Genomic DNA, 15,183 nt, shown 5'->3' with positions numbered 1-15,183 from the left:
ACCAGCCCCACACCCAGCCCCACACCCAGCCCCATATCACCCCATATCACCCCATAACCAGCCCCATAACCACCCTCATATCACCCCACACCCACCCCCACATCCAGCCCCACATCACCCCATAACCAGACCCACATCCAGCCCCACATCACCCCATAACCAGCCCCATATCACCCCACATCACCCCACACCCAGCCCCACACCCAGCCCCATAACCAGCCCCATATCACCCCACAACCAGCCCTACATCCAGCCCCACATTACCCCACACCCAGCCCCACACCCAGCCCCACATCACCCCATATCCAGCCCCATAAGCAGCCCCACATCCAGCCCCTTATCCCCCCATATAACCCCACATCCACCCCCACATCCAGCCCCACATCCAGCCCCACATCACCCCATAACCAGCCCCATAACCAGCCCCATAACCAGCCCCACATCAACCCCACATCACCCCACACCCAGCCCCACATCACCCCATACCCAGCCCCACACCCAGCCCCACATCACCCCACACCCAGCCCCACATCACCCCATAACCAGCCCCACATCCAGCCCCATATCACCCCACAACCAGCCCCACATCACCCCATAACCAGCCCCACACCCAGCCCTATATCACCCCACATCCAGCCCCATAACCAGCCCCACACCCAGCCCCACATCCAGCCCCATAACCAGCCCCACACCCAGCCCCACATCACCCCATAACCAGCCCCACATCACCCCACATAACCCCACATCCAGCCCCACATCACCCCATAACCAGCCCCATATAACCCCGTATCACCCCATAACCATCCCCATAACCAACCCCATATAACCCCACAACCAGCCCCACATCCAGCCCCACATCACCCCACATCACCCCACATGCAGCCCCATATAACCCCACAACCAGCTCCACATCCAGCCCCACATCCAGCCCCATATCACCCCATAACCAGCCCCACATCCAGCCCCATAACCAGCCCCAAACCCAGCCCCACATCACCCCATACCCAGCCCCACACCCAGCCCCATAAGCAGCCCCGCATCACCCCATAACCAGCCCCATATCACCCCACATCACCCCACACCCAGCCCCACACCCAGCCCCACATAACCCCGTATCACCCCACAATCAGCCCCATAAACAGCCCCACACCCAGCCCCATATCACCCCATATCCAGCCCCATAACCAGCCCCACATCCAGCCCCTTATCCCCCCATATAACCCCACACCCACCCCCACATCCAGCCCCACATCACCCCATAACCAACTCCATATCCAGCCCCACACCCAGCCCCACATCACCCCATATAACCCCATAACCAGCCCCACATCCAGCCCCACACCCAGCCCCACATCACCCCACATCACCCCATACCCAGCCCCACATCCAGCCCCACAAGCAGCCCCACATCACCCCATAACCAGCCCCATATCACCCCACATCACCCCACACCCAGCCCCACACCCAGCCCCACATAACCCCATATCACCCCACAATCAGCCCCATAAACAGCCCCACACCCAGCCCCATATCACCCCATAACCAGCCCCACAACCAGCCCCACATCCAGCCCCACACCCAGCCCCATATCACCCCATAACCAGCCCCATAACCACCCTCATATCACCCCACACCCACCCCCACATCCAGCCCCACATCACCCCATAACCAGCCCCATATCACCCCACATCACCCCACACCCAGCCCCACACCCAGCCCCACACCCAGCCCCATAACCAGCCCCATATCACCCCACAACCAGCCCTACATCCAGCCCCACATCACCCCACACCCACCCCCACACCCAGCCCCACATCACCCCATACCCAGCCCCACATCACCCCACACCCAGCCCCGCATCCAGCCCCATAACCAGCCCCACATCCAGCCCCACATCACCCCACAACCAGCCCCACATCCAGCCCCATATCACCCCATAACCAGCCCCACATCCAGCCCCACATCACCCCACACCCAGCCCCACACCCAGCCCCACATCACCCCATAACCAGCCCCACACCCAGCCCCACATCCAGCCCCATATCACCCCACACCCAGCCCCACATCACCCCATAACCAGCCCCACACCCAGCCCCACATCCAGCCCCATATCACCCCACACCCAGCCCCACATCACCCCATAACCAGCCCCACACCCAGCCCCACATCCAGCCCCTTATCCCCCCATATCACCCCACAACCAGCCCCACATCCAGCCCCACATCTACCCCCATATCACCCCATAACCAGCCCCACATCACCCCACATCCAGCCCCACACCCAGCCCCACATCACCCCACATCACCTCACAATCAGCCCCACACCCAGCCCCACACCTAGCCCCATATCACCCCATACCCAGCCCCACATCCAGCCCCATAAGCAGCCCCACATCACCCCATAACCAGCCCCATATCACCCCACATCACCCCACACCCAGCCCCACACCCAGCCCCACATCACCCCACACCCCCCCTCGTACCCGCCACAGTCCTGCTCCCCTCCACGCTGATCCTGGCCCCATGGCTGGGCCCCACAGTCCCTCGCAGAGCCCAGGCCGGGCCTTGCTGGGGTCCCCACATGGTGCCACCAACATCCCCCCCCCAACCCCCCCTTACACACCCGGCCTTGCACACGCGTGTGAGCACGTGTGGAAATGGAGTGTGAGGGGGTTAAATACACCCGGGTCTATGGGGTGGGGGGGGCGAGTGTGCAAGGGGGGCACGGTTATACCTTGCACACTCAGGCCTTGCACACTCACCCTTTGCACACTCACCCTTTGCACACTCACCCTTTGCACACTCAATCCTTGCACACTCAGCCCTTGCACACTCAACACCCCACACTAAGAGTCAATACAGTGCAACGAGGCTCTTTGCACTTTACAAGGCCATTTGCACGCTCACTCGTGCGGCCTTGCACACTCACACCCCCTCGTGCAAGAGCGCTGCGAGCCCTCGTGCCTTGCACACTCAGCCCTATGGCCTTGCACACTCACACTCAGCCCTATGGCCTTGCACACTCGCCTCTATCAGAGCCCCTGAGCCTTCTAGCTTTGCACGCTCAATACTAGTGCAAGACAAGCCTTGCACGCCTTGCACACTCAGCCCTAGATCCTTGCACACCCGCCTACCATCGTGCAAAGCCAATAGTGCAACGCCTGCTCACACTCAATGCAACCAACCTGCACCTTAAGAGCCAGCTCACACTAAACCCGGCGCCTCCTTGCACGCTCAGGCCTCGTTGCACACTCACTTGTGCAAAGCTTTGCACGCTCAACCCTTGCACGCTCAACGCCGGACCTGATCAAACACCCTGTAGGCCCCGACACCCCCCCCCCCAAACAACAGGAGCCTCGTGCAAGCCTTGCACACGCATCTAAACCCCGGCTCAAGCCCTTGCACGCTCATTGCACGCTCATGGTGTCCTTTGCACACCCATCTCTATATATCTATATATATACACTATACAAGCCCGCTCGCTGCCTTACACGCGTGCAACCCGCCTTACACGCTCACCACCCCCTTGCACACTCACTCACTGCTTTACACGCTCACCGCCCCCCCTTGCACGCCCCCCCCCCCCTTGCACGCTCAGCGCCCCCTTTGCACGCCCACCGCCCGCCTTGCACGCTCCATAGCAACCATTGCACGCTCAGCCCCGACCGCCCGGCTCCCTGCAAGCCATGCACTAAACCCCCCCCCCCTTTGCACACTCAATCCCTTTGCACACTCACGTTTGCACACTCACGTTTGCACACTCACGTTTGCACACTCACCCTCACCCCCCCCACCTCCTCCTTTGCACGCCCCCCCCACAACCCCCAGCAGCCAATCACCGCCCTCCCCTCCTCTCCTTGCACGCCCGTTTGCACACTCACCCCGCTCCCTTTGCACACTCGCCCCTTGCACACTCCCCCCCCCACCTTTACCCAGCCCTATCTCCCCCTCCTTCACCCCCACCCCCCCCTCTCTCACACACACACACACCCTCACCCCCCCCCCTTGCACACTCACCCCCCCTCACCCCCCTTGCACACTCGCCCCCCCCCTTTGCACACTCGTTTCTCACCCCCCCCCCCCCCTCCCTACGTTTCTTCCCTCGGCTCCGCGCGTCGCCGCTGCCCCCGCGCGCGCTCCCGACGAAGCTCCGCCCCCCCGCCCCCCCCCCCACTCACCCGCCACGGGAGCGCGCGCGCGCGCCGCCTCGTCGACCAATGGGAGGAGGGGGAAAGGGAAAAGGGGCGGGGTTTATGGTAATGAAGGGGGCGGGGCTTGAGGACGGGGTTGCTATGGGGATGTGGGGGGGGTCTTAAAGGGACAGTGCGGTTTGATAAGGGGGTAATGGGGTCAATGGGGGGCAATGGGGGTAATGGGGTGTCTATGGGGCCTATGGGGTGTCTATGGGGTGTCTATCGGATCTATGGGGAGTCTATGGGGTCAATGGGGTGTCTATGGGATCTATGGGGTGTCTATGGGATCTATGGGGTGTCTATGGGGTGTCTATGGGGGCTATGGGATCTATGGGGTGTCTATGGGGTCTATGGGAATTCTATGGGGTCTACGGGTGTCTATGGGGTGTCTATGGGATCTATGGGGTGTCTATGGGGTCTATGGGAAGTCTATGGGGTCTATGGGGTGTCTTTGGGATGTCTATGGGGTCTGTGGGGTGTCTATGGGATCTATAGTGTGTCTATGGGGTCAATGGGGTGTCTATGGTGTGTCTATGGGTAGTCTATGGGGTGTCTATGGGATTTATGGGGTCTATGGGGTGTCTATGGGATCTATGGGGTCTATGGGATCTATGATGTGTCTATGGGGTGTCTATGGGGTCTACGGGGTGTCTATGGGGTGTCTATGGGGTGTCTATGGGGTCTATGGGGTGTCTATGGGGTGTCTATGGGGTCTATGGGGTGTCTATGTGGAGTCTATGGGGTGTCTATGGGATCTATGGGGTGTCTATGGGGTGTCTATGGGATCTATGGGGTGTCTATGGGGTGTCTATGGGGTGTCTATGGGGTCTATGGGATCTATGGGGTGTCTATGGGATGTCTATGGTATCTATGTTGTGTCTATGGGGTCTATGGGGTGTCTATGGGGCGTCTATGGGATCTATGGGGTGTCTATGGGATCTATGGGGTGTCTATGGGATCTATGGGGTGTCTATGGGATGTCTATGGGATCTATGGGGTATCTATGGGATGTCTATGGGATCTATGGGGTGTCTATGGGGTGTCTATGGGTGTCTATGAGGTCTATGGGGTATCTATGGGGTGTCTATGGTGTGTCTATGGGATCTATGGGGTGTCTATGGGGTGTCTATGGGGTCTATGGGGTGTCTATGGGATCTATGGGGTGTCTATGGGGTCAATGGGGGTCAATGGGGGACATGGGGGGGTCTTAAAGGGACAGTGGGGTCAATGGGGGATATGGGGGGGTCTTATAGGGCCCATTGGGGTCAATGGGGGATATGGGGGGGTCTTATAGGGCCCATTGGGGTCAATGGGGGATCTATGGGGTCTTATAGGGCCCATTGGGGTCAATGGGGGATCTATGGGGTCTTATAGGGCCCATTGGGGTCAATGGGGGATCTATGGGGTCTTATAGGGCCCATTGGGGTCAATGGGGGATCTATGGGGTCTTATAGGGCCCATTGGGGTCAATGGGGACACGGTGGGTGGGGGCTGTTCTGGAGGTGGCGCCGCTCCCCCCCCCGCTAAGAAATGTCGCTGTTACCATGGAAACGGAACAGCTTGTGGGAACGGGGGGGGGAGGGGACAATGGGGACAATATAGGGACAGTATAGGGACGGATATAGGGATGGGTATAGGGCCGGGTATAGGGCCAATGGGGCCAGCTATGGGGCCAGCAATAGGGACAGATATAGGGACAGGAATAGGGCCAGCTATGGGGCCAGCAATAGGGACAGATATAGGGCCAGATATGGGGCCATTTATGGGGCCAGCTATAGGGCCAGCAGTAGGGACAGATATAGGGACAGATATAGGGACAGGAATAGGGACAGGAATAGGGACAGGAATAGGGCCAGCAATGGGGCCAATGGGGCCATCTATGGGGCCAGCAATAGGGACAGGAATAGGGACAGCAATGGGGCCATCTATGGGGCCAGCAATAGGGACAGATATAGGGCCAGATACGGGGCCAGCTATGGGGCCATTTATGGGGCCAGCAATAGGGTCAGCAGTAGGGACAGCAATGGGGCCATCTATAGGGACAGATATAGGGTCAGAAATGGGGCTAATGGGGCCAGCTATGGGGCCAGCAATAGGGACATCAATAGGGCCAGCAATAGGGCCATCTATGGGGCCATCTATGGGGCCAGCAATAGGGCCATCTATGGGGCCATCTATGGGGCCAGCAATAGGGCCATCTATGGGGCCATCTATGGGGCCAGCAATAGGGCCAGCAATAGGGCCATCTATGGGGCCAGCAATAGGGCCAGCAGTAGGGACAGATATAGGGACAGATATAGGGCCAGCAATAGGGACAGGAATAGGGACAGATATAGGGACAGATATAGGGCCAGCAATAGGGCCAGCTATGGGGCCAATAGGGACAGGAATAGGGACAGATATAGGGACAGATATAGGGCCAGCAATAGGGCCAGCTATGGGGCCAGCAATAGGGACAGGAATAGGGACAGGAATAGGGACATCTATAGGGCCATCTATAGGGCCATCTATAGGGCCATCTATAGGGCCAGCAATAGGGCCATCTATAGGGCCATCTATAGGGCCATCTATAGGGCCAGCAATAGGGCCATCTATAGGGCCATCTATAGGGCCATCTATAGGGCCATCTATAGGGCCAGCAATAGGGCCATCTATAGGTCCATCTATAGGGCCAGCAATAGGGCCATCTATAGGGCCATCTATAGGGCCATGTGTGGGTCCATGTCCCCATAAAGCACCCTGACCCCATAAGCAATAGGGCCATCTATAGGGCCATCTATGGGTCCATCTATAGGGCCATGTGTGGGTCCATGTCCCCATACAGCACCCTGACCCCATAAGCAATAGGGCCATCTATAGGGCCATCTATAGGGCCACCTATAGGGCCATCTATAGGGCCATGTGTGGGTCCATGTCCCCATAACGCACCCTGACCCCATAAGCAATAGGGCCATCTATAGGGCCATCTATAGGGCCATCTATAGGGCCATCTATAGGGCCATCCGTGGGTCCATGTCCCCATAACGCACCCTGACCCCATAAGCAATAGGGCCATCTATAGGGCCATCTATAGGGCCATCTATAGGGCCATCTATAGGGCCATGTGTGGGTCCATGTCCCCATAACGCACCCTGACCCCATAAGCAATAGGGCCGCGTTGTCTCCATGGTGCCGCCCCCACGTCCCCAATTTGGGGGGGACACGCACATCCAGGAACAGCGCCGCCCCCTCCCGTCTCTTAGCAACCGTTACTAGGCAACAGCGCGCCTCCACATGGAGCATTATGGGATGGATGGGGGGGGGGAGGGGCTGCATCACACTGTGCCACCCTATAACCCTATATGGGGTCCCAGCACCGTTATAGGGTCCCCTATTCCCTATATGGACCCAATTGGGGTCCCACCCCCTTTATAGGGTCCCCCATTCCCCATATAGATCCATTATAGGGTCCCAACCCCATTATAGGGTCCCCTATTCCCCATATGGGTCCATTTGGGGTCTCACCCCCATTATAGGGTCCCCCAATCCCATATAGATCCATTATAGGGTCCCAGCCCCATTATAGGGTCCCCCAATCCCATATGGATCCATTATAGGGTCCCAGCCCCATTATAGGGTCCCCAATCCCCCATATGGATCCATTTGGGGTCCCACCCCCATTATAGGGTCCCCTATTCCCTATATGGACCCAATTGGGGTCCCACCCCCATTATAGGGTCCCCAATCCCCCATATGGATCCATTATAGGGTCCCACCCCCATTATAGGGTCCCCCAATCCCATATAGATCCATTATAGGGTCCCACCCCCATTATAGGGTCCCCCAATCCCATATAGATCCATTATAGGGTCCCAACCCCATTATAGGGTCCCCCATTCCCCATATGGATCCATTATAGGGTCCCCCCCCATTATAGGGTCCCCCATTCCCCATATGGATCCATTATAGGGTCCCACCCCCATTATAGGGTCCCCCATTCGCCATATAGATCCATTATAGGGTCCCATCCCCATTATAGGGTCCCATCCCCATTATAGGGTCCCATCCCCATTATAGGGTCCCCCATTCCCCATATGGATCCATTATAGGGTCCCCCCCCCATTATAGGGTCCCCCATCCCCCATATGGATCCATTATAGGGTCCCACCCCCATTATAGGGTCCCCCAATCCCATATAGATCCATTATAGGGTCCCAGCCCCATTATAGGGTCCCCCATTCCCCATATGGATCCATTATAGGGTCCCAGCCCCATTATAGGGTCCCCCAATCCCATATGGATCCATTATAGGGTCCCAACCCCATTATAGGGTCCCCCATCCCCCATATGGATCCATTATAGGGTCCCAGCCCCATTATAGGGTCCCAGCCCCATTATAGGGTCCCCCATTCCCTATATGGGTCCATTTGGGGTCTCACCCCCATTATAGGGTCCCCCATCCCCCATATGGGTCCATTATAGGGTCCCACCCCCATTATAGGGTCCCCCATTCAGACCAACTTATGGGGTCTCCCATAACTATAGGGTCCGCTCCCCCCCCTCATTATAGGGTCCCCATCCCCCCATTTATAGGGTCCCCATCCCCCTCATTATAGGGTCCATTATAGGGTCCCCATCCCCCCCTTATTATAGGGTCCATTATAATGTCCTTATAGGGTCCATTATAGGGTCCCCTATAGGGTCCATTATAGGGTCCATTATAGGGTCCATTATAGGGTCCTTATAGGCTCCATTATAGGATCCCCATCCCCCCCTTATTATAGGGTCCATTATAGTGTCCATTATAGTGTCCATTATAGGGTCTCCTATAGGGTCCATTATAGGGTCCATTATAGTGTCCTTACAGTATCCATTATAGGGTCCATTATAGGGTCCCCTATATGGTCCATTATAGAGTCCTTATAGGGTCCATTATAGGGTCCCCTTCCACTCCTCCTTATAGGGTCCTTTATAGGATCCCTATAGGGTCCATTATAGGGTCCCCATCCCTCCCCTCCTTATAGGGTCCATTATAGTGTCCTTATAGGGTCCATTATAGGGTCGTGTCCCCCCTCCCCATCAATAGGGTCCATTATAGGGTCCTTATAAGGTCCATTATAGGGTCCCTATAGGGTCCATTATAGGGTCCCCTTCCCCTCCTCCTTATAGGGTCCATTATAGGATCCCTATAGGGTCCATTATAGGATCCCCATCCCTCCCATCCTTATAGGGTCCATTCTAGGGTCCTTACAGGGTCCATTATAGTGTCCTTATAGGGTCCATTATAGGGTCCATTATAGAGTCCCCTATAGGGTCCATTATAGGGTCCATTATAGGGTCCCCTATAGGGTCCATTATAGTGTCCTTATAGTATCCATTATAGGGTCCATTATAGGGTCCCCTATAGGGCCCATTATAGGGTCCATTATAGGGTCCATTATAGTGTCCCCTATTGGGTCCATTATAGGGTCCATTATAGTGTCCCCTATTGGGTCCATTATAGGGTCCATTATAGTGTCCTTATAGGGTCCATTATAGGGTCCATTATAGTGTCCCCTATAGGGTCCATTATAGGGTCCATTATAGTGTCCCCTATAGGGTCCATTATAGGGTCCATTATAGGGTCCATTATAGTGTCCTTATAGGGTCCATTATAGTGTCCTTATAGTGTCCATTATAGGGTCCCCTATAGGGTCCATTATAGGGTCCATTATAGGGTCCTTATAGGCTCCATTATAGGGTCCCCATCCCTCCCCTCCTTATAGGGTCCATTATAGTGTCCATATAGGGTCCATTATAGTGTCCTTATAGTGTCCATTATAGGGTCCCCTATAGGGTCCATTATAGGGTCCATTATAGGGTCCTTATAGGCTCCATTATAGGGTCCCCATCCCTCCCCTCCTTATAGGGTCCATTATAGGGTCGTGTCCCCCCTCCCCATCTATAGGGTCCATTATAGGGTTGTGTCCCCCCTCCCATTTATAGGGTCCCCTATAGGGTCCATTATAGGGTCCATTATAGTGTCCTTATAGTGTCCATTATAGGGTCCATTATAGGGTCCATTATAGGGTCCCCTATAGGGTCCATTATAGTGTCCTTATAGTATCCATTATAGGGTCCATTATAGGGTCCCCTATAGGGTCCATTATAGGGTCCATTATAGTGTCCTTATAGGGTCCATTATAGTGTCCTTACAGTGTCCATTATAGGGTCCCCTATAGGGTCCATTATAGGGTCCATTATAGGGTCCTTATAGGCTCCATTATAGGATCCCCATCCCTCCCCTCCTTATAGGGTCCATTATAGGGTCGTGTCCCCCCTCCCCATCTATAGGGTCCATTATAGGGTCGTGTCCCCCCTCCCATCTATAGGGTCCCCTATAGGGTCGGTACCGTGTTCCCCTGGCGGCCTCCCCTCCACGGGGACGCTGACTGTCCTGCGCAGCAGTTTGCTCCTACACGGCTCCCCACGGCGATCCCGGATCAATAGGGGATGGATCTATGGGGTCAGGGGGGGGGCAGCGTTAATATGGGATCGTCCCCCCCCCATTTAATGCCATAAACCCCCCCCAGACCCCATAAGGATCAGCCCCAAGACGCCATGTTGGTCCCATATGAGCAATGGGTGGATCTATGGGGTAATGGGGGGGTCCATAGTTAATATGGGAAATGGGGGGGTCCATAGTTAATATGGGAAATGGGGGGGTCCATTATTAATATGGGAAATGGGGGGGGTCCGTCGTTAATATGGGAAATGGGGGGTCCATTATTAATATGGGAAATGGGGGGGTCCGTCGTTAATATGGGAAATGGGGGGGTCCAGCATTAATATGGGAAATGGGGGGGTCTATCGTTAATATGGGAAATGGGGGGGTCCATAGTTAATATGGGAAATGGGGGGGTCCATCGTTAATATGGGAAATGGGGGGGTCCATTATTAATATGGGAAATGGGGGGGGTCCATTATTAATATGGGAAATGGGGGGGGTCCATAGTTAATATGGGACATGGGGGGTCCATTATTAATATGGGAAATGTGGGGGTCCATTATTAATATGGGGGGGGGTCCATAGTTAATATGGGAAATGGGGGGGTCCATAGTTAATATGGGAAATGTGGGGGTCCATTATTAATATGGGGGGGGGTCCATAGTTAATATGGGAAATGGGGGGGGTCCATAGTTAATATGGGAAATGGGGGGGGTCCATCATTAATATGGGAAATGGGGGGGTCCATTGTTAATATGGGAAATGGGGGGGTCCATAGTTAATATGGGAAATGGGGGGGTCCATTATTAATATGGGAAATGGGGGGGGTCCAGCATTAATATGGGAAATGGGGGGGTCCATAGTTAATATGGGAAATGGGGGGGGTCATCATTAATATGGGAAATGGGGGGGTCCATCTTTAATATGGGAAATGGGGGGGTCCATTATTAATATGGGAAATGGGGGGGTCCATCATTTATATGGGAAATGGGGGGGTCCATCGTTAATATGGGAAATGGGGGGGTCCATCGTTAATATGGGAAATGGGGGGGGTCCATTGTTAATATGGGAAATGGGGGGGTCCATCATTAATATGGGAAATGGGGGGGTCCATTATTAATATGGGGGGGGGTCCATAGTTAATATGAGAAATGGGGGGGGTCCATAGTTAATATGGGAAATGGGGGGGTCCATAGTTAATATGGCTCCGGGGGGGGGTCCATCATTAATATGGGATCACCCCCCCCCCCATTTAACACCATTAACCCCCCCCCCAATCCAAGATGGCCGCTCACCTCCTCCTCATCCAACATCAGCAGCTGGTTCCCTGAGATGATGCAGAATCGTGGGTTCCAGCCGGGCCTGTCGTATGCTGAGGGGGGGGCGTAAGGCCCGCGGGCCAGGGGGGCTCCTCGCACATCTAATAATAATATGGGGGGGGGTCTTGTAATGCCAAGACCCCCCCCCCAAAGCTTCAGACCCCCATACAAAGCCCAAGACCCCCCCCACCATCTTAAGGCCTGCTTGTCCGCCATCTTAAGGCCTACTTCACCCCACAAAGCCTGCAGGCCCCATAAAGCCCTGAAGCCCCCAACCTACAACCCCCCAAACTCCTCCCCCCTATTAAACCCCCCCCCCCACCTCCCCCAAAGCCCCATATAAAGCATTGGACCCCCCCCCCCCAAAGCTTTGGACCCCCATACAAAGCCCAAGAGCCCCACCCCATCTTAAGGCCTACTTGTCCGCCATCTTAAGGCCTACTTCACCCCACAAAGCCTGCAGCCCCCCCCTCAATACCCCAAATCCCATTAAACCCAGTAATTCCCCCCCCAAGTAACATGTGACCCTCCCCCCCCCCAAAGCTTTGGACCCCCCTACAGAGCTCAAGACCCCCCTATAAAGCCCAGGACCCCCATACAAAGCCCAAGACCCCCCCCCCCCATCTTAAGGCCTGCTTGTCCGCCATCTTAAGGCCTACTTCACCCCACAAAGCCTGCAGCCCCCCCCTCAATACCCCAAATCCCCCCCTAAAACTTCCATTAAACCCAGAAATTCCCCCCCACCCAAAGAACTTCAGACCCCCCCACAAAGCTTTGGACCCCCCTATAAAGCCCAAGACCCCCCCCAAAGCTTTGGACCCCCATACAAAGCCCAAGACCCCCCCCCCCCATCTTAAGGCCTACTTGTCTGCCATCTTAAGGCCTACTTCACCCCACAAAGCCTGCAGCCCTCCCCAAATACCCCAAATCCCCCCAAAAACCTCCATTAAACCCAGGAACCCCCACCAAAGAACTTCAGGACCCCCCCCCAAAGCCCAAGACCCCCCTCTAGCCCAAGACCCTCCTATAAAGCCCAGGACCCCCATACAAAGCCCAAGACCCCCCCCCCCATCTTAAGGCCTGCTTGTCCGCCATCTTAAGGCCTACTTCACCCCACAAAGCCTGCAGGCCCCATAAAGCCCTGAAGCCCCCAATCTACAACCCCCCAAACTTCCCCCCCTCTATTAAACCCCCCCCCCCCCCACCTCCCCCAAAGCCCCATATAAAGCATTGGACCCCCCCCAAAAAGCTTCAGACCCCCCCTAAAGCACAAGGCCCCACTCGAGGCCTAGCTCCCCCTCTAAAGCCTTCAGACCCAAAACAGCCCTAAATCCCGCCCCCCAACCCCCCCATAAAGCTCAAAGACCCCCCCCCAAATCAACCTATCAAGCCCATGACCCCCCACAACCCGCACCCCACCCCAAAAGCCCAGGTCCCTTTATCCCCCCCCCCCTCCTTAAGGCCTATCTCCCCCCACAAGGCCTGCAGCCCCTGGAACCCTTCAAGCCCCCCATAACCCCCCCAAAACCCCCCATAATCCCCTCCCCAAACCCTAGAACCAACCTCCCCCCCACACAAAGCCTGGACCCCCCCCATATAAACCATAACCCCCCCCCATAAGGCCAACTCTCACACTGAGCCTACACGCCATTGAGGCCTGAAACCCTATAAGGCCTAAAACCCTACAAGGCCTAAAACCCCCATAAGACCCCTATAGAACCTATTCTTCTATAAGGCCTGAAACCCCACAAGGCCTGAAACCCCCATAAGGCCTGAATCTCTATAGGACCACTCCCCTATAAGGCCTGAAACCCCCATAAGGCCTGGGCCCCTATAGAACCTATTCTAAAAGGCCTAAAACCCCACAAGGCCTAAAACCCCCCATAAGGCCTAAATCCCTATAGAACCTACTCTTCTATAAGGCCTGAAACCCCCATAAGGCCTAAAACCCCCATAAGGCCTGAACCCCTATAGGATCTATAAGGATCTATAAGGCCTGCTCCACCATAAGGCCTAAACCCCTACAAGGCCTGAACCCCTATAGGACCACTCCCCTATAAGGCCTGAAACCCCATAAGGCCTGAACCCCTATAGAACCTGAACCCCTATAAGGCTTCAATCCCTGCCCACCCCATAAGGCCTACTCCCCTATAAGACCTATTCCCCTATAGGATCTGCACCCCATAATGCCTGAACCCCTATAGAACCACTCCCCTAGAAGGCCTGAACCCCTATAGAACCTGAACCTTCCCCCCATAAGGCCTACTCCCCTATAAGACCTATATTCCCCTATAGGATCTGCACCCCCTTAAGGCCTAAACCCCATTAAGGCCTGCACCCTCATAAGGCCTGCTCCCCTATAGGGTCTCCTCCACCCCTATAGGCCCTGCCCCCTTATAGGCCCTGTTCCCCTATAGGCCCTGCCCCCTTATAGGACCTGTTCCCCTATAGGACCTACTCCCCTATAGGCCCTGTTCCCCTATAGGACTTGCCCCCTTATAGGCCCTGCTCCCCTATAGGCCCTGTTCCCCTATAGGCCCTGCTCCCCTATAGGCCCTGCTCCCTTATAGGCCCTGCTCCCCTATAGGCCCTGTTCCCCTATAGGACTTGCCCCCTTATAGGCCCTGCTCCCCTATAGGCCCTGCTCCCTTATAGGCCCTACTCCCCTATAGGCCCTGTTCCCCTATAGGCCTTGCTCCCTTATAGGCCCTGCTCCCCTATAGGCCCTGCTCCCCTATAGGCCCTGCCCCCCTATAGGCCCTGGTCCCCTATAGGCCCTGGTCCCCTTATAGGACCTGCTCCCTTATAGGACCTGCCCCCTTATAGGCCCTGCATCCCCATAAGGCCTAAACCCCCTTAAGGCCTGCACCCTCATAAGGCCTGCTCCCCTATAGGATCTCCTCCACCCCTATAGGTCCAGTTCCCTTATAGGCCCTGCTCCCCTATAGGCCCTGTTCCCCTATAGGCCCTGCTCCCTTATAGGCCCTGTTCCCCTATAGGCCCTGCTCCCCTATAGGCCCTGCTCCCTTATAGGCCCTGTTCCCCTATAGGCCCTGCCCCCTTATAGGACCTGTTCCCCTATAGGCCCTGCTCCCCTATAGGCCCTGTTCCCCTATAGGCCCTGCCCCCTTATAGGCCCTGTTCCCCTATAGGACCTACTCCCCTATAGGACCCGTTCCCTTATAGGCCCTGCTCCCCTATAGGCC

At 55.9% G+C, this 15,183-nt stretch overlaps 2 protein-coding genes across 2 annotated transcripts in view; both read right to left on the bottom strand.

Moving 5' to 3' along the window:
* SYNGAP1 (synaptic Ras GTPase activating protein 1) overlaps window positions 1-15,183 on the bottom strand; it is a 104,439-nt gene that overhangs the window by 75,001 nt on the left and 14,255 nt on the right. Inside the window, exons 2-3 of the mRNA XM_085532662.1 lie at window positions 11,954-12,078; window positions 10,564-10,669 (exon numbers count right to left, since the gene is read on the bottom strand). Coding sequence (XP_085388788.1) covers window positions 10,564-10,669; window positions 11,954-12,078 — 231 coding nt within the window. The remainder of the gene's footprint in view (window positions 1-10,563; window positions 10,670-11,953; window positions 12,079-15,183) is intronic.
* Window positions 4,184-8,740, bottom strand: LOC146752217 (uncharacterized). The gene has a single exon (XM_085532860.1). The coding sequence runs from the start codon at window positions 7,043-7,045 to the stop codon at window positions 5,732-5,734; it is 1,314 nt and encodes a 437-aa protein (XP_085388986.1). The 5' UTR covers window positions 7,046-8,740; the 3' UTR covers window positions 4,184-5,731.

Source organism: Coturnix japonica, unplaced genomic scaffold, assembly GCF_054131305.1.
Source record: "Coturnix japonica strain WE unplaced genomic scaffold, WE-NBRP24 Scf050, whole genome shotgun sequence".
Lineage (NCBI taxonomy): Eukaryota > Metazoa > Chordata > Aves > Galliformes > Phasianidae > Coturnix > Coturnix japonica.
Note: the sequence above shows the minus strand (reverse complement) of the source record. Positions and strands in the feature narration are given on the sequence as shown.

Coding starts and splice junctions, on each gene's coding strand:
- LOC146752217 (XM_085532860.1), bottom strand. CDS start 7,045: ATGGCCCTATTGCTTATGGGGTCAGGGTGCTGTATGGGGACATGGACC.